Source organism: Paroedura picta, chromosome 2, assembly GCF_049243985.1.
Source record: "Paroedura picta isolate Pp20150507F chromosome 2, Ppicta_v3.0, whole genome shotgun sequence".
In the NCBI taxonomy this organism is placed as follows: Eukaryota; Metazoa; Chordata; class Lepidosauria; order Squamata; family Gekkonidae; genus Paroedura; species Paroedura picta.
The window spans coordinates 56,642,804-56,669,492 of record NC_135370.1 but is presented as its reverse complement, the minus strand read 5'-3'; the positions used below and the strand labels follow the sequence as shown (position 1 = coordinate 56,669,492).

At 41.2% G+C, this 26,689-nt stretch overlaps 1 protein-coding gene across 4 annotated transcripts in view; it reads left to right on the top strand.

Annotated features, from left to right (window-relative positions):
- Positions 1-26,689, top strand: part of THSD7B (thrombospondin type 1 domain containing 7B) — a 702,862-nt gene that overhangs the window by 322,259 nt on the left and 353,914 nt on the right. For all 4 annotated transcript variants that reach the window (XM_077320192.1, XM_077320193.1, XM_077320190.1 and 1 more), the window contains exon 3: positions 24,908-25,745. In XM_077320192.1, the coding sequence (XP_077176307.1) occupies positions 24,908-25,745 (838 nt within the window). The remainder of the gene's footprint in view (positions 1-24,907; positions 25,746-26,689) is intronic.

Genomic DNA, 26,689 nt, shown 5'->3' with positions numbered 1-26,689 from the left:
GGTATGAACTAAATCATATCCCCGACGAATACACAGTAGCGGTGACAAATAGATTTAAGGAATTAGATCTGATAGACAGAGTGCCTGAAGAACTATGGACGGAGGTTCGCAACATTGTACAAGAGGTAGCAACTAAAACCATCCCAAAGAAAAAGAAATGCAAGAAATCAAAATGGCTGTCTGAGGAAGCTTTACAAATAGCTAAGGAGAGAAAGGAAGTGAAAGGCAAGGGAGAAAGAGAAAGATACACCCAATAGAATGCAGAATTCCAGAGAAAAGCTAGAAGAGATAAGAATGCCTTCTTAAATGAACAGTGCAAACAAATAGAAGAAAACAATAGAATGGGGAGGACCATAGATCTTTTCAAGAAAATTGGAGATATGAAGAGAACGTTTCATGCAAAGTTGGGTATGATAAGGGACCAAAATGGTAGGGACCTCACAGAAGCAGAAGAGATTAAACAAAGGTGGCAAAATTATACAGAACAACTATACAAGAGCGAGCTTAACATTCCTGATGACCACAGTGGGGTAGTTACTGACCTGGAGCCAGACATCCTGGAATGTGAAGTCAAATGGGCCTCAGGAAGTCTGAGCAACAATAAAGCTAGTGGTGGTGACAGCATTCCAGTTGAACTATTCAAAATCTTAAAGGAAAATGCAGTAAAAGTGCTACACTCAATATGCCAGCAAATTTGGAAAACTCAACAATGGCCACAGGATTGGAAAAGGTCAGTTTACATTCCAATCCCAAAGAAGGGCAATGCCAAAGAATGTTCAAACTACCGCACCATTGCACTAATTTCTCATGCTAGCAAAGTTATGCTCAAAATCCTAAAAGCTAGGCTCCAGCAATATGTGGACCGAGAACTTCCAGAAGTACAGGCAAGATTTCGAAGAGGCAGAGGAACTAGAGATCAAATTGCCAACATACGCTGGATCATGGAGAAAGCTAGGGAGTACCAGAAGAACGTCTACTTCTGCTTCATCGACTATGCTAAAGCCTTTGATTGTGTGGAGCACAACAAATTGTGGCAAGTTCTTAAAGAGATGGGAATACCAGAGCATCTTATTTGTCTCTTGAGAAACCTATATGCAGGTCAAGAAGCAACAGTGAGAACTGAACATGGAATCACTGACTGGTTCAAAATTGAGAAAGGAGTTCGGCCTTGCCTATTTAACTTGTATGCAGAGCACATCATGAGAAATGCGGGATTAGAGGAGTCACAAATTGGGATCAAGATTGCAGGGAGAAATATCAACAACCTCAGATATGCAGATGATACCACTCTAATGGCAGAAAGTGAAGAGGAACTAAAGAGCCTGTTGATGCGGGTGAAGGAGGAGAGTGCAAAAGTTGGCTTGAAACTCAACATCAAGAAAACAAAGATCATTTCAGCCGGCCCTCTCAAAAGCTATGGCAAATCTAGACAGCATCCTAAAAAGCAGAGACATCACCCTGCCAACAAAAGTGCGTTTAGTCAAGGCTATGGTCTTCCCAGTTGCAATGTATGGCTGTGAAAGTTGGACCATAAGGAAGGCCGAGCGTCAAAGAATTGAGGCTTTTGAACTCTGGTGCTGGAGAAGACTCTTGCGAGTCCCTTGGACTGCAAGGCGAACAAACCGGTCAGTCCTAGATGAGATCAGCCCTGACTGCTCTTTAGAAGGCCAGATCCTGAAGATGAAACTCAAATACTTTGGCCACCTCATGAGAAGGAAGGACTCCCTGGAGAAGAGCCTAATGCTGGGAGCGATCAAGGGCAAAAGAAGAAGGGGACGACAGAGAATGAGGTGGCTGGATGGAGTCACTGAAGCAGTAGGTGCAAACTTAAATGGACTCCGGGGAATGGTAGAGGACAGGAAGGCCTGGAGGATCATTGTCCATGGGGTCGCGATGGGTCGTACACGACTTCGCACATAACAACAACAACAAACAGAGGCTGGATAGCCATCTGATGGAGAGGCTTCTGTGAAGGCTCAAGGGGGTGGCAGGTTACAATGGCTGAGCGATAGGGTTGTGAATGTCCTGCATAGTGCAGGGGGTTGGACTAGATGACCTATGAGTTCCCTTCCAGCTGTTATTCTATGATTCTAGGTAACTGGAATGGAGCACATGTGTGACTTGGAGCCCTCTTCCATTAGCTTAATGACTTGTGGTTGGATGGAGGCACTGTATATGTGGGAATGGGGAATTTAGGGGAACACGCATTTTTTTAAAAAGGATTTTTCAAAGTGTGAACTGTATCTGTGTTTCCCTTTATAGTAGCCTGCCCAATGCAAACTAGATATTTAAAGGATCCTGTGCCTTGTTCTCCTTGTGACAGCTCTCACAAGATTTCTGGTGGTTCCACTTCACACAGTTGTGTCGCACAGGATCCAGTGATTCAGTGAGGAATGGTGTTTTGGGTAGCACAGCATGCTGCTGTGGGAAGGAGACTTTTTTTTAAAAATCATTCTTTAAAAAATAAATTCTAAGGGTGACAGAACTCTGAGGTTTCCTGATGCTTTTTTCGAAGAGTGTCTTAGACATGTGCATGGGCTGCACATTCTTGTTGCATGCCTTGTGTCTGGTGTCAGGCAGGACCTCTGAGGAGTGGAGCAATGAAGGGGATGAGATCTTTGGGGCCTGAGTACTCATGGAGCCTCTATTGCTGGACAAATAATACATTTTTCACTTGATGTTTGACTGAGGCCTGGGTAGCGTGCAGAGGAAGGCATCTTTGACTGGACACTGATAGCTTTTGTCAGAATTGGGGTCCAGCATAGAGATTGATGATGGGGCAAATACAGTTATGTGGGGGATGATGAAGAAGAAGAGTTGGCTCTTATATGCCGCTTTTCTCTACCCGAAGGAGTCTCAAACCGGCTTACAGTCGCCTTCCCTTTCCTCTCCACACAACAGGCACCCTGTGGGGTGGGTGAGGCTGAGAGAGCCCTGATATCACTACTCAGAACAGCTTTATCAGCACCAAGGAGGATCTGCTGCCCTGGTGACTCATCCATTCATCACTATTCCTACTTTGTTCATCCCCCTCCCCAGCATAAAGTCACATATTGTTATTTGCCCTGAATGATCTGGAAGGGCATGATATAAATAAAATATATAAATTATCCTTACATTTAAATCTTTATAGAATAAACACCCCTCACTTTAATTTCTGTGCAAGTTGCTGCCAGCAAGTGGCCTCTCAGCATCTCGGACAAATCCATCCTGGGTTCCAACTTGGAAAGTTCTGTTCTGTGAGCACAGCTTGGCTTGTGAAACCTAGGCTACAGCTACAATTGTTAAAACTGATCCTTTATCCACATATTGAAGTTTTTCTCTGTAAAATATACAGCCTTATACTTAGGACATGTACTAGATCCTGTTTTGTACTTATAGTTGAAATGATTCAGATTTACACTTTTAACCAAATGTCATGAATACTAAATTTGGACATTCAATTTCTCTTTTATGATACTATATCCTTTTCTGCTCAGCAGCTATTAGGAGTATGTACAGTTTGGGTTTTGTTTTCTTTTTAAAACACTTGACTTGGTTTTGTTAAATCAGTGACAAAAGTTTAGTTATTCAACACAACCATTGTTTGTGTGTGGCTGTTTTGTGCTACTGTGATTGTCACAATACTATGATCACCATCTTGTGCTTGGGGTTACTGCCAGCTTCTTCTTGAAGGTATTTAATTTGGCTTCTAACAGTTGCTCCAGACGAAACACATTTGAAATAGGGTTGCTTGTCAGCCTGTCACTTTCTCAGTGAGATGCCTTGTTCAACCTGAAGAATACTGCTTACCTAGTAATCCACATTCGGAAGAACGGTATGTGTGGTTGACAAAGAAGTAAATGGTCTCAGCCTCTAATTGCATGATCAGTCTCCATAAAACTTCATGACGTTCATTCGTGTTGGCATTCTATATTTGCTGTGTGATTACTATAAGCTATAAAACTGTAGTGACATTTATAGTAGTGTGGTATTCAGACGGAGCAGGTGAATTGGGGTAGGCATGATTTTGATGACATGGATTGTATTGAAAGACATAAGGAAACAGGGAAAAGGAATACGTTTTCTATAGTGAATACAGCTATCCCCCACCCCTTCCACCAGTGTCTAAAATTCATCATCTGTTGCCTACTCCTCTGAATCTTCTGTTTGAAAATTCCTGGGATACATGGATGTTTTGGATTATGATCCTGGGTAGACTATTTCTTTGCAAGCAATTATATTTTCATAGAGCAACCAGCTAGTATACATGCTTTCTCTGGGAATATATGAATTAGAAAGCAGAATTAGGAATGAAAATTAAAGCGGTGATTATGTTGGCCATTTGTCTTGATGATTAAAATCACCTTGACTTAAATCACAACATGGGGGAATGTACAGAAATGTTGTAAAAGGAATAGAATTGCTGGTTTGCTGATAAATTTCTTTTAAATGCATATGAGTTTCCACTACTTGTTCATAGGAAAATAACCCAAAACAGCTGCAGTCTGAAAGGGGAGTGGCAGCTTCATGATGTTCTCATAGCTGTGAAACTTATGGCTATGAGGGGATGTCTCTGTTTGTTTTCCTCTCCTGATAGGTATTTAAAGCCTGGGTGAGGCTAGACATATTCCGAGAAGAAGGGAGTAGTGAGGAAGACCTTGCTAGCAGCAAGCAAGCAGTAGCTGGAGTTTGTCCCGATCTCCTTGCAGATGTGGTATCTGAAGGACAAGGGCCAAAGAGGCCCTGTGCTGGGCAGCCCACACTATTTGTTCAATTTTATCATTTATTTATGGTTTGGTATTGTGATGCGAGCCATTTTATGTCGTCTCCAGATGAAAAGTAGCATACAAATGCCATAATGAGTTACCTACATGCGTACATACATACCAGTTGACTGGAAGCAGTAAAATAAGAGACACGTTATTTCAGTTCTTCTTTGGATTATTTCATGCTTCTTTGGATGTTAATGACAACACAGGATATTTTGCTGACATACTTGATTGTTGGCATATTGCTGTAAGCATGTCGTCCTAATATAGCAAAAAGTCTGGCTTGGCTAGAAAGACAAGCAATGGTAACATAGCAGGCTAAGGACTAAGACTAGTGTTCTACCAAGAGTGGTGACGTGGTGGTGGAAATTTTCCGTAACAGTATTACTTCCATCTGGTCAGGGTTAGAATTGTAAGGGTATTGGGGGAGGGGAGGATTCTGGGGGGGGGGGGGAATCCCTTTTTTCCTGAGGCTTCCTCCCCAATTCTGGGAAATACTGAAAAAGCTCCTGTGAAATATAGAATGAGTAAAATGTGTTTAAGCAACAATGTGAACATGCTGTAGTAGACATACACAGCTCTTAAATCCCAGATACTTGTCTGCACCTAGAACTATATCAAATGTTCATGGGGAAAACACGCAGGGCTTGCACTGCTTCTCAATAGTTGCATGTCTTCTGTTGTCGTTTTGACTTTATGTGGTTGATCTTTTTGAGTCTCCCTCAAACCACTGTAACATATTTAACCACAGACTGAGTAAAAATGAACATACTCTCCTACTTTGCAGGAAAAAGGGAAAATATCAGAAGGAGGTGAGGCAGAAAATGCAGCAATGCCTCAAAAGAAAACTTAAATTTTAATAAGTTACCACTCTATAACCAGAACAAATGTAGAGTCCAGTAGCCCCTTTAAGACCAACAAAGTTTTATTCAAGGTATGAGCTTTCGTGCAATGCACACTTCCTTGGATACAGTGTCATGGAATGGAAGTAATTAGTTCAAACTTATAGGTAGAGTGTGGTGGTAAAGTAACATACAGCATAATTAAAAGGGTTAATAGACTCTAGAGATCTTGAAGTATCATGCTCTAAACCAGGGGTAGTCAAACTGCGGCCCTCCAGATGTCCATGGATTACAATTCCCACGAGCCCCTGCCTGCGTTTGCTGGCAGGGGCTCATGGGAATTGTAGTCCATGGACATCTGGAGGGCCATAGTTTGACTACCACTGCTCTAAACTGACTCTAAATTTGTTCTGCTGCTTCAGACCAACACAGCTACCCACCACTATAACCAGCTAACAAAGTTAAGGTATGTGTGATAAGATAGAGTAGGAGACAACAGCTTTAAAAAATTTTTCTCAGATATTAGATGTATTGACAGTATTGCTTGTACAGAATTAAGGCATTTATAACTTTTACATCCACAAATATTTCAATATGACATGCTAAATAAGCTAACACCATACAAAGAACCTGCTGTTAAACTACAGCAGAAAGAGGCTGCACTGATTGCACTGAGATGTGTTTTGCATTCAGATAAATATTAATGTTATTTATGTTAATTGGATTTGTGACGATAGTTGTAAACCGCCTTGAACCGGTCTGGAAGGACAGCATATAAAATAAATGCCCTTTATGTTGCTAAAGCAGTAAAATTAGTTTCAGTTTGGTAGGGCAGTAAGTATTAAATATTTTCCATCTTTCCCAACATTTCCATTCCTCTCCCTTCCCTGGTGGCTTCAAAATTTGTGGAAATCTTACCTCTAGTCAGGATGCAGTTTCTCCCTTAGGCAGTTAACCACAGTTACCAGAACCTTGACTGCATCACCAGGCAGTTTAGATAAAGAAATAGAGAGCTGGGTATCATCAGCATGTTGCTTAGACCTCATACTCCAGAATCACAATTGAGTCATTTAGGAATACCTATCTGTGTAAAGTATTTAGGCTGGGAAAAGGATATGTGAAAAAAATAGCCTTTTTCTGGCTAATATAACTTAAATATCCATTTGCAATGCCTTTGTGATGGAAGCCTTTCATTTGGTTTTTAATAAATCTAAGCACACTATTGTTCACTTTCTGGAGCTATTTCTTGAAATTGATCCTGGGTTTATAGAGGAAAAGTGCTCTTAACGGCGTTTCAAAGGGTCTAATTAATTGTTAATTGCCAAGCACACTGTTCAGTGGAAAAGATCTGGAGCTTTTTACTCTGTTTAAGCTGCCACAAGTGAAAATTCAGCAAAGCAATGAAGCATCGTAGATGAGTATGCCAGGAATCCGTAGGAATAAATTCTGAACCTCTGAACCTTATTTGTCTTTATTTCTCTGTAAAATGGGCATATCCGGTTGGCTTCAGATTTTCACAATCTAAATTTGTGTTGCGTTTTTATTGGATGTCTGGTCCTCTTGATTACATTGACCTATGCTGTGTAATCTGCCTTAAGTCTCTGTGAAAAGAGGCTGATGACAAATAACAAATAAGTTGGGTTTTTTTAATTGGAAAAAGTAAATAAATAATTGTGACAGTGGCTCCATTTTTACTATAGGATTGTCCACGTTTTCAAGAAGAATGGAAAATGCATCCCCATGGGCCTTGTTAGGTCTTTCAGGAACAATGGAACTTACAAGAGCCAGTTTGGTGTAGTGGTTAGGAGTGCGGACTTCTAATCTGGCGAGCTGGGTTTGATTCTGCCCTCCCCCACATGCAACCGGCTGGGTGACCTTGGGCTCATCACGGCACTGATAAAGCTGTTCTAACCAAGAAGTAATATCAGGGCGCTCTCAGCCTCACCCACCTCACAAGGTGCCTGTTGTGGGGAGAGGAATGGGAAGGTGACTGTAAGCTGCTTTGAGCCTCCTTCGGGTAGGGAAAAGCGGCATATAAGAACCAACTCTTCTTCCTGTTCTTCAGTTCCTATGGCTTGGCTATTTACGTATGTTCAGGTTCTCAGGTCCCTTTGTGTTCCTGATACTATCACTTGGAATGAGCTATATGATTAAATTACAATTTAAATTCAAGTATGGACTATTTAACCTGAATAATAGGTCTATCAGAACCTTTGCAGTCATAGCTTTAAATGTGTTTCAAAATATGTGAAGAAGTCCAAATGAAATCTTTAATACAATAAATATAAATCTTACAATATTCTGTAGAAACACTGGCAAAGGAGTCTTTATTAAACAAATGGGAACTGCTTTAAACGTGAATCATTCACAGCTAGTAGTGTGTGTTTAAGTGGGAAGAAAGCAGCTAAAATATTGCATTTTCCATATAGACAGTACCAATTTTTTGGAATTTCCATCATTTTTCTTATATTGCATACATTATAATAATATATAAGAGTATTTGTCATTCTAATATATGCAATATAATTGTCTTTCTTCTCTTTTTTGCTGTAACACTTCATAAGAAAGTCATTCAACACTATCTGAGGAAAAAATGAATGTTTTCTGACTGCTATTATCAATTATATGGGTGAATCTATTATTTTAGTGATTTGTTTTACATCTAGCTGTTACTGGGATTCCATCTGGAATGTTTTTAATATATCAAAGTAGAAGTGTCAAAAATGAATATTTGACGCATCACCGTTTTGCTCCTCTGAACAAACTTCCTAATGTTTTACAACCTAACTATATCCCAATGTTATTTTATAGACTGCCTCTTCTTCCTGCATACTCAGGTGTCTGCTGTGAATGCAGTCTTTATGGCTCAAAAGCCTGTGGGATGACTGAAACTTAATCTGTATTACGGATTTTAATACTGGCAAGTTTCTGAACTTTCCTAGGCTTTCCCAAGAGATAGGGAATAACCGGGAAGTTCCAGTTATAATGCTGAAAACCACTGACTTTGGACATGCCCTCAGGCAATGCAATGTGCTGTGGAACCTAGGATTCCCATGATGTTACTTCCCAGGCCCATTATGCACGGCCGCCGAAACAGCGATTTCGGGTCACATGGAAAACGCGGAGGGGGAAGACGCGAAGCAAACCGGTTATGCACGGGACAGGATGCAACGGCGGCAAAACCCAGAGTAACCGATTATGCATGCGGTGACCCCGGCACCACTTCTGGTTGCGCCCCGGTCACCCGGAAGCTGCGCTTTCTTCGGCGTTTTGCTAACTCTGCTTTTTCAGCGGCATGCACCGAATCTGTGGCCAGTTGCGCGTTATCAGTGATTTTAGTCACCGCCATTCCACCCCGAATGCACGCTATTCCCCCTGTGCATAATGGGCCCCAGTCATACACCAAGGGTCACTGCCTGAGGACCCTATCCTTCTACGTTCATTGAAACACTTATATACCTCCTGCATAACTGTACTCTCTGCTAGCATCACTTCTCCAGTAGTGCTGTGAGCTACAGATTTCTTCTAACCCCTACCCACCCATTCACATATCTGCAGGGGTAAAATTCATGGTTTTCAGTCCTATGCACACTTACTTAAGATAAACATCTATGGGAGAGGCAGATTACATCAAGGTTGTAGAGATATAGGGGCAATGTGTAGGAAGCTGAGATCAAGATGTATAGCTCAATGAGGTGATAGAATGTGGTAATGTTAAGAAAACAGAGAGAGAGAGAGAACATGTGATAGATTAGGACGCACCATGGCCTGCAGTCCTATAGTGTCAATTTTTAACACAGGAAAAATGGTTGTGGTTTATCATAGAGCTTTGACAGGACTTGAAAGCTTGTTCACCATTTTCAATCCAAATACATAAGGACTGATTAAGATTCAAGTGTATGTCTGTGTTGAGGAGGAGTGAAGCACAGAAGCACTCCAGTAGAAGAAGAGTTGGTTCTTATATGAGCTTTTCCCTACCCAAAGGAGGCTCAAAGCGGCTTACAGTCGCCTTCCCATTCCTCTCCCCACAACAAACACCCTGTGGGGCGGGTGAGGCTGAGAGAGCCTTGATATCACTGCTCGGTCAGAACAGCCTTATCAGTGCTGTGGCAAGCCCAAGGTCACCCAGCTGGTTGCATGTGGAGGAGTGCAGAAACGAACCTGGCATGCCAGATTAGAAGTCCGCACTCCTAACCACTACACCAAACTGGCTCTCCAGTAATTTAAGCACTCCAGTAATTTAAAAGGTTATATTTATACATGAAGTTGTTATAGATTATATAATTGGTATTTAGTATTGGGGAGGGGGGCACACCAGGTATACAATAGTCATGTGGCTCTTTTTGTTGGATGGCAATTGCAAATGGCTCATTTGATGACAGTTGTGGATGTGGCTCTCTGAACCACTGAATTAGTACCGTTGGCCTGACCACTCATCCAAGAATGTATCAAAAACCTGTTGGGTGAATAATGCAGAAACAGCGATCAACTGCTTCCAAGCTGAATTAAGTCCCCTCTCTTTTATTAGAGAGGGAAAGATATAATTGGGGGGGGTATAATTTATTGTTTGTTCTTCCCTTCAGTTTCTGACTGTAGGAGAGATTCTAGTAATTTCATTTTCATAATTTTAAGAATACAATTGTGAACTTCAGTGGTAATCGCATACATGATTGCAAGTTGCATCCCACTGCTAAGTAACTATGTAATGATAGGACTGCTCGGAATGGATTTTTAGCGAAGCATTATATTCAGCAAGGGCTTTCACAAATTGTTGCTGAATATTGAAAAGTTTCTAAAATGAAAAATGATAGTTAACAGTGAGATTCCTGATCTGTGTTAATTGGATTCCATTTCAAACAAATTGCTCTTTCTTTGTCTTTTGTCTTGCAGGCCTGTTCTCTGTATTGTGTGGCTTGTGTGCTTCTTCTTTGTATATGCAGGTTTGCAAAATAGACCGGGGAAAAAAGACATCGCCTCTTCTTTGATTTTGCTACGAATAAACATAAATGATTCTCTTAGACAAGATTACAATATATGAACTTCATAGTATGGATGCATTTATTTTTATTTTATACCATTCCAGATGTCATTCTTTTTTCCCCTTTATATAAATAGATTCCAAAATCACATCTTGTTCTGCATGTTTAAGAGTTGTTCATGCTGTGGTTTCTTAACTGGCAGCCTTCAATGCCAGATGAGTGAACTTCTTTGAAACTGAGGGAAGTAAAAAAATATATATAGATTTTCTATTCCTTGGCTCCATCATTAACCATAAAGGAGACTGCAAACAAGAAAATCAGAATAAGATTAAGACTGGGAAAGGAAGGAATGGAGCTAGAGAGATTCTTAAGAGTAAGGATGTGTTGCTGGCTACCAAGATCAAGATAATTCATACTATGGTATTCCCCATTACTGTTTATGGGTGTGATGGGTTGATGGTCATAGATGAGAGATGAGGGAGTAAGGCTGGCAGATCCAGGTTGGCAAACTCCTGGAGATTTGGGGATGGAGCCTGAGGAGGATAGGGACCTCAATGGATACAGTGCCATAGAATGCACCCTCTAAAGCGGTGGTCCCAACCTTTTCATCACCAGGGACCAGTCAACGCTTGACAATTTTACTGAGGCCTGGGGGGGGGGTAGTCTTTGCCGAGGGACATCACCACCGGCGCCCCTGACTTCCCGCTGCCCACTGGGGGGCACTACCAGCAGCAGCTGCACAGTGCCACGCTGAGGGGGAGCCCCAGCCATGGTGGCCGCTGGAGAGCACCAAAGATGAGCTGGCGGCAGAGTGGCAGGGTAGCCCCCGAGGCAGCAGCTGGGGAGGAGGACGAGGAGGAGCTGTGGCCCGGTACAGACTGATCCATGGACCGATACTGGTCCCCGGAGCGGGGGTTCGGGACAGCTGCTCTAAAGCATCTGTTTTCTTCAGGGCGACTGCTGACTGTAGTGTGGCAATGAGCTGTAATTCCAGGGGAATCCTCAGGCCCCCCTGGATGTTGGCATTCCAAGGTTGTGAAAGCTGGACAATGAAGGCAGTTGACAGGAAGAAAGCTGATTCGTGTGAAATGTGGTGTTGGAGGGAAGGGTGGGTTTTTTATGTGACAGATTATAAAGACAATTCAGTGAGGTCAGATCAAGCCTGAGCTCTTCCTAGAAACTAAAATAACTAAAGTGAAGCTATCATACATTGATCACATTATCATAAGACTCAGCATGAGATCAATTGATTCAATCAAGGAAGCCATGGACTTCAGTTTGTAAGACTTGAGCAAGGCTGTTAACAATAGGATATTTTCAAAGTTATTAATTCATAGTGTCTCCATAAGCCAAAAACATAATTTAATGTGCCCATGGGAGATCCAAATATGGAATTCTCTGAGTGCATGTGGTGTAGCCCTCAGAAAATCCACATGAGAAGCTTCACCATCACAAGTGCAAATTAGTGTAGATCCTTGTGTCTTCCTTAGTAGGAAGATGCAGGTTGCCAGTGCCAGCTTGGTGTATTGGTCAGGAGTATGGACTCCTAAACAGGTAAGCAGGATTTGATTCCCCACTTTTCCACATGCAGCCAGCTGGATGACCTTGGGCTCACCACAGCACTGATAGAGCTGTTCTGATCAAGCAGTAATATCAGGGTTCTCTCAGGTTCACCTACCTCACAGGTTGTCTGTTGCGGGGAGAGGGAAGGGAAGGCGATTGTAAGCCACTTTGAGACTCATTCCAGTAGAGAAAAGCAGCATATAAGAACCAACTCTTCTTCTTCTGCCTTGGTAACCTGCACTACTCCTTGTTGGAGTACATGAGGAAAATCTGTTTTGAATGACAGGACCAAAAATGCATGTGCATCTCTTCCCTTTAAATCAGGCATTCAACTCAAAGTCTGGCTCTCAATCTAACCTTTTCAAAGAGCAGCAACTAAAAAGTGGTTATTCAACTACAGTTCAGTTAAATGTTAGAATGAACCCCTCCCCCCTTCTTAAGAGTAAGAGTTGTTTCACACTGGAGCTGTGAAACCCCCTCCCTCTTTAAAAGAATGTTGCCTGGCATCTGTCAGGTTGCCTTAGCTGTACAGTGCTTGGGGCAGAGGGAATTGGATGCGTTAGTTCCATTCTGGTCCTATACTTCGTTATTATTCTGCAGTCATTATAGTGGCATAAAGGGATTTTGTTCTTATAATTTGCCGTATTGCTTGAACCCATTGGTATTCATGAACTAAAAAACAAAATATGGTTCCCTGATCTTGGCAACCTTTGAGTGCAGTCCTCAGAGCATTGCTCCTACTCAAGGCCCAATGCTGTTTTGATCACTCTCCTTACCTAGCAATACTTCAGTTGTTTCCAGGCTGTCGATATAAGATGTCAACATATCACCTTGCATTTAGCCTGCTCCTGCAGAGTTCAGTACAGTGTGATAAAAATGCATGATTGTATGTTGTTGTTAGCTGCAAAGTCGTGTCCGACCCATCGCGACCCCATGGGCAATGATCCTCCAGGCCTTCCTGTCCTCTACCATTCCCTGGAGTCCATTTAAGTTTGCACCGACTGCTTCAGTGACTCCATCCAGCCACCTCATTCTCTGTCGTCCCCTTCTTCTTTTGCCCTCAGTCGCTCCCAGCATTAGGCTCTTCTCCAGGGAGTCCTTCCTTCTTATGAGGTGGCCAAAGTATTTGAGTTTCATCTTCAGGATCTGGCCTTCTGTCAGGGTTCGAGGGGTCCGCTCCTCTTCTTTGCTCCGCCACGGTGTCAGCAGACGGGAAGGCAGGTCGGAATAGCACTTGAGGCAGATAGTCGACGTCTCAGAATGGAGTCCACCGGGAAACCCAGGCTGAAACTCCCGGGTTCGTGATAGTTTCTTGCACTATCCCGAACCCCACCTCCTCACTGACGCCGACCTCTCCCATTAAGTAGCTTTCCTCCCTCGCATCCCCCGCCCACCGAACCTTTAAAGGAGAAGCTCTGGCGTCTTGCATCCGTCGTTTCAATCTTGGGCGGCTCCTTGCCCGGCCAAGACCGCTCCTCACTCCTCCCCGGTCCTCCAAGCGCAAACACTGCTCCTCGTTGAGGACTCCCCCCGCCGAGGACTCCCCCAGACCCGACTCTGCAGGGTTGGATAAAGGTCCAGGTGATACGCCTCTCGTTGGTGAGTCCCCGGGTAGGAGCGGTGAAGTCGGAGAAACCCCGACACCTTCTAAGGAGCAGTCAGGGCTGATCTCCTCTAGAACTGACCGGTTTGTTCACCTTGCAGTCCAAGGGACTCGCACGAGTCTTCTCTAACACCAGAGTTCAAAAGCCTCAATTCTTTGACACTCAGCCTTCCTTATGGTCCAACTTTTACAGCCATACATTGCAATGGGGAAGACCATAATCTTCACTAGACACACTTTTGTTGGCAGGGTGATGTCTCTGCTTTTTAGGATGCATGATTGTATATGTACTGCTAATTGGAATTGTAAATCATAAGCTCAGGACCCTTATAGCCAGTTTCTCTGATGGTCTGGATTGGTCTACACGCTCAGAATATAAATAATTTATCATTTCAGGCTGTTCAGGTAAACAAACATAGAATGTTTGAATGGGTCTCTATGTGAAGAACTCCATGGCTGTTGAAAACATTAATGCCCAGGTGTAACTGTATAGTGGAGGTTTCTAATCAGGGCTCTCCCTAACATTGTAATAGTGTACATGTAAATGGGTTTTTGAAAGGGAGGAGTTAAAAATGCAGTAACAGCATCTGCTTTCTAAATTACCATGTGCTTGTTCTGAAGGTGTAAATCAGTTCCGTGTTTTCTGCTTAGAAAAGATTATGTATGGATTTGCATTCATTTCTACCAGTTTTACATAAAATGTCCACAAAAAATATAATCTCCTGGAAGTGAGCCTCTTGTGGTGCAGAGTGGTAAGGCAGCAGACATGCAGTCTGAAAGCTCTGCCCATGAGGCTGGGAGTTCAATCCCAGCAGCTGGCTCAAGGTTGACTCAGCCTTCCATCCTTCCGAGGTCGGTAAAATGAGTACCCAGCTTGCTTGCTGGGGGGTAAATGGTAATGAATGGGAAGGCACTGGCAAACCATCCCGTATTGAGTCTGCCATGAAAACGCTAGAGGGCGTCACCCCAAGGGTCAGACATGACTCGGTGCTTGCACAGGGGATACCTATACCTTTACCTTTTAATGCCTAGGCTAGTCTGATCTGACCAGATCTCAGAAGTTATGTATGGTCACCCTGGTTACTACTTGAGTTGAAGACCAACAAGAAAGTCCAGGGTTGCTATGCAGAAGCAGCCAATGGCAAACCAACTCTGTTTGCCTTTTGCCTTGTGCCATAGCCACAGGTCAGCTGTGATGTAGCAGCATTTTCCAACACCAAGCTAGGAGATCACATAAAGCTAATCCAAAGTAGGCATATGAACATATTGAAAATACATTGTAAAAATAATAGGATCAAGAAAAGCTGTCATTGAAATGGTCTCCCTCATCTTCCACAAGCATGGTTCACCTAATAAGAAGACAGAGGAGCGGCATTTCTCCGCTTTCCTTGTCCTCACTTTAACTCTGTCTGTTAATTTGTGTAGCTATCTGACCCTAAGTATTTTTCCAGGGGCATGAAGGCCGCTGAGGTGAAGGGAGTGTGGTAAATGGCTTCAATTCTTCCAGTGAAGGATCACTATGTATATATCATACTCTTTTCTGTTTGTTTCTTCAGTGATAATGATAAGGATGTACAGTCAGCTCATGCATTAGATGAGAATAATTGTGGGGATCCTTTTGTTAATTTGGCCTATCTTTACATGAACTGCACGCGTAGTGATGGATGCTGAGAAGAGCAGGATCTCCTGTGTTTATTGAACCTTTGTGTATGTATTTTGTACATGCATAGACACCAGCAGAAGTATTGCCAAAATTCTTTCTGGCAATGATAAGTAACTGGTGCCAGCAGACACAATCCAATATGCATGTGTAAACAGTACTTCCACACTGATCTTAGGTTGGATCCAGTCCATGGAGTTGGATCCAGGTTATTCTTCTGTGAAGGCCATTTTGGATCTAATCGCAATCCCATTTATGTAAGCTGATTTTTACTTGGGTGAGGATTTTTAATGTTATATGCAAACAAATATATGACTTGTCTTTAATTGAAGGTGAAACTGGTTAAGACACAGATCCATGAACACATCTGCAGCATGGTGCTTATTGTTAAAGAATTATAGATAGGGTAAATGCTGATTAGATGTGTAGTCAAGATGCATAGACAAGACCTTTTCCCTTTGCTACTTTCTGAAACTCAGATGATCCCCTGGAGCTGCTGTTTGATCACTGAGGAAAACATCAAGTGGTTCTGGTACCTCAATAGGGGGAATTGTGGCTTGGATCCTAACCCTTTCTTCTATTTCTAAGGTGTCGCCTATTATTAGAGATGCAGTGCTCCATCGCAGAATGCATTGTTCCAGTCTGGATCACTTTCTGCTCATTTCAAGACACTGGTCTTTGATAAGCAGGAAGCACCTGGCTCCAGAACCAGTGCTGTTGACTAGGGATGTGCAAACACACACACACATTTTTTAAAAATTGGGCAAATTCAACCTGAAAAGATTAGGTATATTCTGATCAGTATTGACATTTGGATTTGGCAAGATTTGTACCCTGTGGATACATTGAAGTCAATGGGAAATCTAGCCTAAACCTATTCAGTTGTCTGGTGGTGACAGGGGTTGAGGTAGAGTCACCAAATTTGCAGCATAGCTGCTGGAGCCTGTCTTCAGAAGCACCCTCAAGTGTCAAAAAGATTGGATTAGGACCCAAATAGGATGCTCCCATCCTCCATTGTTTCCTATTGTGGGGAAAAAAAGGTCAGGGTAATACAAGCCCAGCAGAATGCCCCAGAAAATCTCTGCAGTGAAAGTGAAGGGGGCATTTTTGTGAGGACAGCCTAGCAGCAGAAGCACGGCAATATTGCCAGCTGAACCAGTGCCATTGTGGCAGTGCCAACCCAACAGGACTAAGTTCACATGAGAAGTAGACACTGAGGGGAGGGAGCATTTCTTGAGGGACAGAAGAATGAATGCCATGTAGTACAGCCAATCAGCAGCATCAGAACCCTGTGCTACCCTAATCGCCCACAGCAACAGAACTCAATGCCACCCTACTAGAGCCCACCAGCAGAATGCAGTGCCCCATTGGGGCAAATGCCAGCTCAACAGGACTGCAGCACAGAATCACAATACCAGTGATGGGGAGGAGACTTGCAAGGACAGTAGAGCCAGTGAAATGTACTATAACTCAGCAGCAGAATGCAGCGCCCCATTTTGCCAAATGCCAGCTCAACAGGGCTGATGCAAAATATAGTATCACAATGCCAACAGGGGGAGGGGGCTTGTAAGGTCAGCATTACAATCAATTCCTCACACAGTCCTGTATTATTAAAAGCCTAGTTAGCAAAACCAACCTAACTCTGAAACAAAAAAAAAAATCACTAGAACAATTTATGTAATCCTCCTTAAAAAAAAACACACACATAAACACACACACAAAACGCACAGTCAAAATTAACTTCCCTACATTTCTGTAAATCAAACCAGATATAAATTCCAAGAAGCCAAAAGAGAATAAAAAGAACAAAGCCAAACCAAGAAAAATAAGTCGTTGGCCTTGACCAACACCTTCCCCCCCACACAGAGCCACAACGCCCAAACAAGTTAACTAAAATTCAGAAACCACAAAACCAGATAAGAGACATACAAAAACAAGAAACCAAAGCCAAACCAACCAAGCAGAGAGTTTTTTGGCTTGACCTTTTGGCCTGATACCCTCTCCCCCAACACACAAGCAGCAGGGACAAACTAAATGGTAATACTCAGAACAGTGAACTCCAACAGAAGCACAACAGAGCCACAGAGAGAAAGAAAAAATCTTGGCCTCAGACCCCCCTCAACCTACCCGCACCTCCTAGCACCCACTAAGCCCAAAAAAAGAAAATAGGAAAACTTAAAAAAAGAAAAGAACTTCAAACGAGTCAACGTCCTCTCCCACATTGATCAGAAGTCCATAGCAGGGTCTCTCAGGCCAGGCAGCTCCGTAGATTCAAATCAGTCTCAGAGCAGTAACGAGCAAAAGCTACCATCACATAATCTCCAGAACCAGTTTCAAACAGCAGTGGAGTCAGACTCAGCTGGGCCCTTGCTTTTACACTCTCTGGCCGTGCACACAAGAATTTCAAAAAGAACCATCATTTGTGGCTGGAAAAAGAGTAGCCCCCCCCCAAAAAAACCTACATTCTTAGTTGCCAAATTCTACCCCCAACAGCTAGGGAAAGCAAGGTTGTTTTCTGGAGTCCCCAGCTGAAGCCTGCAACAAGCTTGCAACTTGCAGACCTCATTGCAAGGCCACTTGTAAAATGCATTGCAGTGATTGACTCTAGCTCCCCCTAAGGGGATTTTGCCATTAGTCTTCCCCCTCCCTCCTGTTGCCCTGCAAACCAGATCAAAGAGTGAGTAAGACCCCTAGACATGAGAGAACTGAACGGTATGTTTGTTTCTGTTTCCCTTTAAACATCTCCCCATCAGCAGTAGTGATTCGAGAATCCCAAACCAAGCTAAACCCAAGTGATCATGTATCTCTGCAGGTGAACATTTGATGGGCTGTTCAGTCCTTGTTTGAAGAACTCAGGCAAGGGTGCTATAGAAAGGCCATTACTGCACATTTCCCAAAATACATTAACTGCATTAATCTATCCCTTCCATGCACTGCTTCCAACTATTTAAAGAAAGGACGAAGATATCACCTGGTTTTTTAAGACTAATGTGAAGGAACAAGGGTACCTTTGGACTGTGGCCCCAGTAATATCCCCCCTGCCGATATTTAGCTATAACATATATTGGAAATCATTTCATGGATTTTCATTGTTGTGTTTTCTTTCAGTGGTTTGTGTAGCTGCAGTTCTTGGTTGTGCTAAGAATACAAGAATAGAGACACCTTTGATTTAACATAATTTAAATTATTCTGATGATGATTCAGATATTTTGTATTAATTTTAATATAGATATTGTTGTTATTTTCAAATTGTTTTTGTTATCAGTTTTAACTTATTTTTTTCATTTGGACTGTTGTTCTGTATATTTCTCTTTAATTTATTCTACACTTCAAAAATATTTCTGTATAAACCGATATTAAATTTTCATCTTCCTTTAGGCCTATTTTAGCTTTCAAATGAGCTTTAGAATATATTTGCAATTTGCTTGTTTCTAATTGAATATGCTGAGGAATATATATGATAATGAGAAAAAAAGCTGATTAATATACAAAATCTTCTAAGAAAGTATAATTGTCCTTTTTGTATTCTGAAGTATTAAAAAGCAATCCTTTTCTTTTGATGTTATGATAATTAGAGGTACCCTTTATAACTTTGTGTTACGCAGTTTCAATTTCACATCTTTGAACTTCTCTGGTAATAGAGTAACTGTTCCTCAACCACTCTGACCTCTGGGCATATCATCCACATCTTTTAGCAGGGCAGAACCCAGATATCTAACAACTCACCATTCTATACATCCTAGGATTCTTTGGAAATACTATGTCAAGCTGCAGTATAGATATAACCTAAGACTTTATCTGTAGAGACATTCTCTTATCCCCTGTGTAAAGTTATTTTTTGAGTTTACCAAATCTTGTATTGCTTTCCTTTTCCTACAACTAAAGTTTTATAAAAGTCTTATTTTTAGTGGCAACATACTGTATTTTTTCTTTTTAAATTATATGCTTGTTGAAAAATTTGAAAAAATAAGTAGCCACGTGAACCTTGACTTTTTCACACCATAAATAACCATGCCTCCCAAATCCCAGTTCATGATGTCCTTCTATCTAATTCTAATAATCTTTTATTTCTCAACAGCAACCATTCTTTCATCCATACAAGATAACATGTTTTCAGATCTGGTAAACACAAACCTCTCCTTCCTCAGCATCTTGTAATACCTTATATAGTAGGGCATGTATAGAGAGAGGGGCAGAATGATTGCATTTTACCCAGTTTCTTTTGGATTCTCTTGTTCAGTCTGGTGCTTTGCTAAAATTATGCCTGTAAACATTTTCTTTTCAATAAATATTTCATAACTTTGGATGCTGGTAGTATTTCTCTGTACCACATAGACCTCCACCACCCTGGACACACTATTGCAACTGGAAGTTCTGGGGTGGGGGGTTGAGGCTGGCAGTTGGCAAGTAGCTATTCTTCCAGTAGCACACCCAAGTTGTCAGTTTTCCCTGTGGTAGCCAAGCATTTGTCAATGGGAAACACAGAGGAAAGTAATGGGGTCCGTTCAGGGGCTGGTAACATGATTTCTGTGTCCATCATCAACTGAAGACCCAGCAGAACAACTCCATTGAACCAGCCCCACCAAACTGAAACAAGTCCCACAGGGCCCAATCTCAATTGGAAGCATCTTCTACCAGACCTGGGCCAGGGCACAAGAAGCCCTCGTCGACGACAGGCACAACTGTTTTTGGGCCAGGGATTACTAGCATGTTCCCATTTTGAAAATGCAATTCCCTCCCTGAGGTATAATGAGTTAGGCAAACTTACAAATACAATGGTCCCAGACTGGTGAGGGATTTGAATATTGGCACCCAAGCCTTGAACTGGATCTAGTGCTCCATTGGCAATCAGTGCAGCTGATGGAGCATAGGATAGATATGTGCATACTAATGCACCTTTGTTAGGACCCTGACCACTGCATTCTGGACTAGTTGAAGCTTCTGGATGTGGCCCAAGAGTAGTCCTGAATATAGCATGTTGCAGTAGTCCAGTCAAGAGGTGACCTAGAGCAGGAACTCATGGGAATTGTAGTCCATGAACATCTGGAGGACCACAGGTTGACTACCCCTGACCTAGAGGGCCCCTGTCTGTACTGTATTTAGTTTCAGTTGGCTTTACTTGAGCCATCCAATCACAACCTCCAGACAACTGGTCATCTGTTCCAGGATGGTTGATAGGTTGCCATCTATTAACAGATATATCTGAGTATTGTTTATTGGTGAGACTCGAGTCTGAAATTCTAGACCAAAAAGTGAGGGGACACATGCAGATATTAAATAGCATCAGGAAGAGAATTGCCCCTCGTGGAACTCCACACCCCAGATTATGATGTGTGTACAACTTCTCCCCTTGCAACATCTATGCTCCCTGCCACAGAGGAATAAGGTCAGCCTCTGATTAGCTAGGTGTTGTACCTAGTGAGCTGGTGGACCAGCAGATCATGATCCATTTTGAATACTACTGATAGGGCTAACAGCATCAGCAGTGCCAATGGTCCCCCATTGAACTATCTCTAGAGCTCATCCATGAATAAGACCAACACCAACTGGAATGGACCAAAGGCTACCAAACCCATTTTCCATCAAATCAGAAAACATTTTGTGGAGTTTTCTTTTCATACTTTTATTATTATTTTATCAGAAATTCTATCGATTTGCAGCAAAGTGGCTTCATTCCAACGAACCATCAGACACCTTCATAGGCAAAATTAGTCTGTAAACCAATTACCTATTCCGTGCTGCTGGAGCTGTTGCGAATCTTATGTGGTTTCTTCTTGAGTCCCTGTTTCATGCCATTTTCTCTTACATTTCTCAAAAAAGTCTCTCGCATCGAAAGAATTCAATTTGAACTTTTGACCCTGGAAGGTAAAAATTATCCTATCAAAACAAAATATTCCTTTGTTTTATTTATTCCTTGTGGAAGGCATAATCTTTTCTATTACATAAAATTCTCATACATAAAATTCTCATAAGAATTTCTTTCAAAACAATAATATCTGTATTATAAATCTTCTGCTTTAGCTTGAAATTTTGTTGTAGGTCTTGATCTCTTGTTTTTTTTCTAATGAAATATGCCAAGGTATATCTTGGTACTTTTCTTAAGTGGCAAATCTTGAGTTCATTCTATAAACCTTATCAAGTTCAGAATCTGTGTTATCACTCTCAATTTCCTAAAACTCTGTCTTTTTTTTCTGATATTCTCTCGTGAAATTTCAGAAATAATCTGTTTCAACCAATGCACTTTTTCTCTCAGTTCTAATAGTGACAAATTATCCAGTTCTCTAATTAAAACTGATTTTTATATTGTGATATTTCCACATCTTTATTAATGTGCTGAACTTCTAAAATTTATTGAATGGAATATTCAAGCTTTTTAACTTTCTTTAACCTCATGTTACTAATTTTTTTTTCTGATTTCCCAAATTTTAAATCAAATTTTTTGTTCAAGTTTATTGAATAAATTTTGAAAAATAATTGTTTTTCTCTGTTTTTCTCATTGTAGCCATAATTAAAACAACTAATTAAGGTATACAGTTAAGCGCTTTTTAAAATTTTAGATGCAATATCTTTTGACCAGTAGATGTCCCTCTTATATCACAAAAAGGAAAGAAAAACTTATTGCAATCACTTTACTTTAAGCAGAGTTGGTTTCCTGTGCAATCTTTTCTATTCATAAATGTCCATGACTCTAAATCACTGTTTTGCAAACAATAAGGACAACAGTACAAATTTTTCCAGTAATTTTTTTTGAAATCTTGTTGATTAAACAGTTTTTTTTGCAATGTCTAACAAAATATTTACATTCTCCTTTAATTTAAAAAAGGTTGAAAGAAGATAGAATATCTCACTATAAATACGTGCTTTTTTTGTTTTAAGTCTTTGTTGTTGAGAAGATCTCTCCTTGGCAGTAAAATTAATCTCTTTCTTGAAAAATAAAATGTGGGGTTTTGGTCAAACTTCAGACTTTACCATGGTTGTAAGCAATCTTGAAATCAGATTCTTCCAGGTGCTCAAAACTCTGGCAAATCACTTAGAGCTCTTTCTCTGTGTTTTCTCTATGAAATGAAGAACATGTGGCTAATCTCATGCTCTCCCTTTGATCCAGGGAGATGCATCTGGTGAGATGTTTCCCAGCTCGATTTTCCTCTCTGCAGTATTCCTCAAATAAATTGAGACGTTCAGTTCACCGTTTTCTACATGCAGAAGTCCTCATACTCTTATTTTTTTTTCTTCTTGCTCTCACATGCCTTATTTCAGCCACATGTTTCTCATAAATTAGATGCTAATCTAAATTTCATTAACCTGGCCATTGTAGTCTATATGACTCTAATATCCAGATTATGCTACCATAATATGCTCTGTATGGGTATGCCTTTGAAGACCATTCAGCTTTAAAAAATTGTTTTGGTGCAAAATGTGGTAGTTTGGCTTTTGTTGGTGGTCAACCACTCAGAACACTACTGTGTAATCTGCATTTCTTTTAGTTTATAGGATCAATTCAAAGTATAGTTTGTGACCCTTAATACCCTCTGACCATCATACCTGTTGAACTGCTTCTCCCGATGTACTCCAGTGAACTAATTTTGCTCTTTATAGCAGTTTGTTCTGTGTATGGCAGTACTAGGACATTTATAGTGATGAGCCCACATTGTGGAATGGCCCGTTAGAACAGGTATGGAGATACTCTTTGCTTCTTGTTTTGTTTGTTTGCTTATTTGTTCATTTATCCCTTCCTTTCTCCCTAGTGGGGATCCAACATGGCTTACATCTTTCTCTTTTCTTCATTGCATCCTCACAACAGTCTTATGAGATTGGTTAAATGAAGAGTGTGTTAGTGGCCAAAGATCATCCAGCTGACTTTCAGGGCAGAATGGAGGTTCAAACCTGGGTTTCTCAGATGCTAGTCTGACATTCTAACTACTTCACCAAAATATTCACCAAAGATTGATAACTTAGCTTCTGTAGGAACCATACCTTGGTGTATAGCTTGGCAGACTTAAATAACCTGGAGAAACCATGGTCAATTCCAAATTAGGTTTTTTGATGCTACTTAGTGGGTTAAACTGATTCCTAAATGAATTACAGAAAAATATATTTACTGTATCTGCTTAATATGACATATCATAAACGAGTACATAATTTGTAAACTATCTGCTTTCATTAAAATTCTACTAAAATTGTTGCAAATTTGATGATGAAACAATGTGTTTTTAGAACTTATACATCTTACCTACCTTTTTGATCTTATACACCTAAATATCTTGTTGAGCTGTGGAAACTTCAAATTTTGACACAGGGTTATTAGTATAATCACAGGAGGCAGAGGTCAGACACCAAATATAAAGTAGTGAGGTTATGCATAACTTTAATAGTAACTCTTCAGCATTTCCGACAAAAGCTCTGTTAAACAGAATGCCTTTTTAAATGAACATATTGTTTAAAATATTTTCTTGCATACACACAGCTTTCTTTGTGTCATTCAGTGGTGTTCCTTGTGCTACAAAGGCAATATTTGCTGAAGGATCTTTTTTTTTAATCTGCACAGTCAGTCAGAAGTCATGCTAGACAAAGGCCCCATCCACATCCTAAACCTTTTGGTGGGCTCCAGAAAAGGTTTTGGTGGGCATCCAAGCTTCCATAGGCATCACATTAGAGGTTCTTTAATTAATGTGTGAAGTCTGGATATGAGGGAAAGAAGGAGATGATAGAGTAACAGAAAGCATGTGAATTCTTCCTTTCTTGGTGGATCAAATTCAGAGGAAGGAAACCAAGATGAATAGGAGGTTGGAGCAACTTCCCTCTGAGAACAAGCTGGAGAATGTGGTACTTCTCAGTTAGAAAATAGATTACCAACAGGGATCATGATAGTAGAGGTTCATAAAATTATACATGGCATGGAAAGTTGTCAAAGAGAAACTTTCCCTTTCTCCCAAAATAATGGAACTTAAAGGAATCCAGTGAAACTGATGGGCAGAAGGTTCAGGATAGACAAAAGGAAATACTACAGCACACAGATAGTGATTAAAATGTGGAATGTACTACTATTGGATGTTGTAATGGCCACAGGAATGAACAGCTTTAAAAGAGGATTAGATAGATTTGTGGAGGATAAGTTTATCAAAGGGTACTAGCCATGGTGACTGAGAGGAGCCTCCACATTTGGAAACACTAAGCTTCTGACTCCCAGAGCCAGGAGGCAACATCAGGGGAAGGCCTCGTCCTCTATGCTCTGTTGTTGGCTGTCCAGAGGAACTGGTTGGCCACTGTGTGAGACAGAATGTTGTTTAGGGGAATCACTGATCTGATCCAGAACTGGTCTTATGTTTTTATTTCTCATACTTATATGTTGGGAGTATCGTGTTTGCCTGTCTTCTCAGAGATCAGTTAGTTTCATTATGATAATGAGACTAAAATTGGGATGTCTAAACAGGAATTCATTTTGTATATCTATTTGATAATACAGCAGGTATGGTAACTTAAATGATTTACCACCTCTCTCTATTTTTTAGGTCACTGGGGACGATGCATAGGTGACTGTGGTTCAGGTGGTGTTCAGAGTCGTGTAGTTTGGTGTGTTCATTCAGAAGGCTGGACAACCCACCATTCAAACTGTAAACAAAGTGATAGGCCTGATAGCCAGAGGAGCTGCTTTAAAATATGTGACTGGCATCTTGAACTCTTTGAGTGGGAAGTGTCAGAATGGCACATGTGTGTTCTGGTTCCTTTTACGCATGGTGAAGTCAAGTCAAGGACTTCAGAGTGTGTAACTGCACAGCATGGATTACAGCACAGAAGTGTACAGTGCATACAAAAACTGAACAGAACACTTGTTGCAAATGAAATATGTGAATATTTTATCCCCCAACCACCTATGGAACAAGTTTGCCTAATTCCTTGTCCCCGGGATTGTGTTGTATCAGATTTCTCCTCCTGGTCTGTATGTAGGAGACACTGTGGAAAGAGTTTACAGCACAGAACGCGCTCTGTTATTGCTCCTCCACTCTATGGTGGAGCCAAATGTCCAAATCTCACTGATTCAAGGATTTGCAATGATTTTATCTCTTGTTCTCATGGCGAAGAGGAATATACGTACAGTCTCAAAGTTGGACCTTGGAGTAAATGCCGACTGCCTCACCTTAAAGAAATTAATGTGATTGGGAGAACTATGTTGGACTTCAGTTTGGATTCTACAGAACGAAGCACTTTCAAACTTCACGTGGTTGAGAATGAGCAAAATTTCCACAGGTTTAAGCTTCATCACAGTTCTAAGTCTTTGGATGTAGAGATTGGTTATCAAACAAGGCAGGTGAGGTGTACAAGAAGTGATGGGAAAAATGTTATGCTGAGGTAAGACCCTTTTATTCATATTAAACTACCATTGAAAGCATAGTAACATCATGATGGGGAAGCAACACACACATATATTCAGAGACATGCTAAAATTGTGGTTAATTTCTTGGTTAGGTCAACTCTGTGAGAGTAATTTGTAAATCACAGAGCTGACCCGAATCAGCTTTTGATTCATTACAGAATGTCTGTTGTTCTTAATAAGCAGGATTCTTTCCTCATCAACAGCTACCAAGATTTACAGAGCAAATCATCAGTAGTGCTGCAGATGTTACACTATTATTGCTACTACATATATCAGCACAGATAATTAAAACCAGGGTTAAATTGTTGCTGTGTAATGAAGTAAGTCACAATGTACTGAAATCTCTAACTTACTTAAAGCTGGTCATCAAAAGGTAGCAAGATAACAGGTCTTCCGCTTTTTTAAAAGAGATTGTTGCTCAGATGATAGGGGCTCAATTGTCACGAATTCTTAGGTTGGAAAAGGAAGGATATATTTATCAATGATGAATGTCTGAAATCATTTTCTTAAAACATGTGTACCCTTGCCCCCCCCCCCGCTTCCTGACTCCTGTTGCCTTCTGCTGAATGTTCTGAAATTCTGCCCCTGTGGGATCAAGGGACATTCAAGAACCATGCAGGAACCACAGTGGGAGTGGACTTTGGTGGAAATCACTGGCTCCTGGGCTTCAGCTCTGCTGACATTAACCTGATACCCGTAGAAACCTTATGTTAACATGGTAGTGAAACGTAACACTTTTTGAGGTTTGGTTTATGCTGACTAATGGTTGCCTTTCAGTACATACAGAATGAACACCTGTGTTTTCAGCAGCAAGGATATAAGAACACAAGTACAGCCTGCTGGATCAGACCACTGGGCCATCTAGTCCAGCATACTGTTTCATACAGTGGCCTACGTGTTTCCATAGAGGGCCGAACAA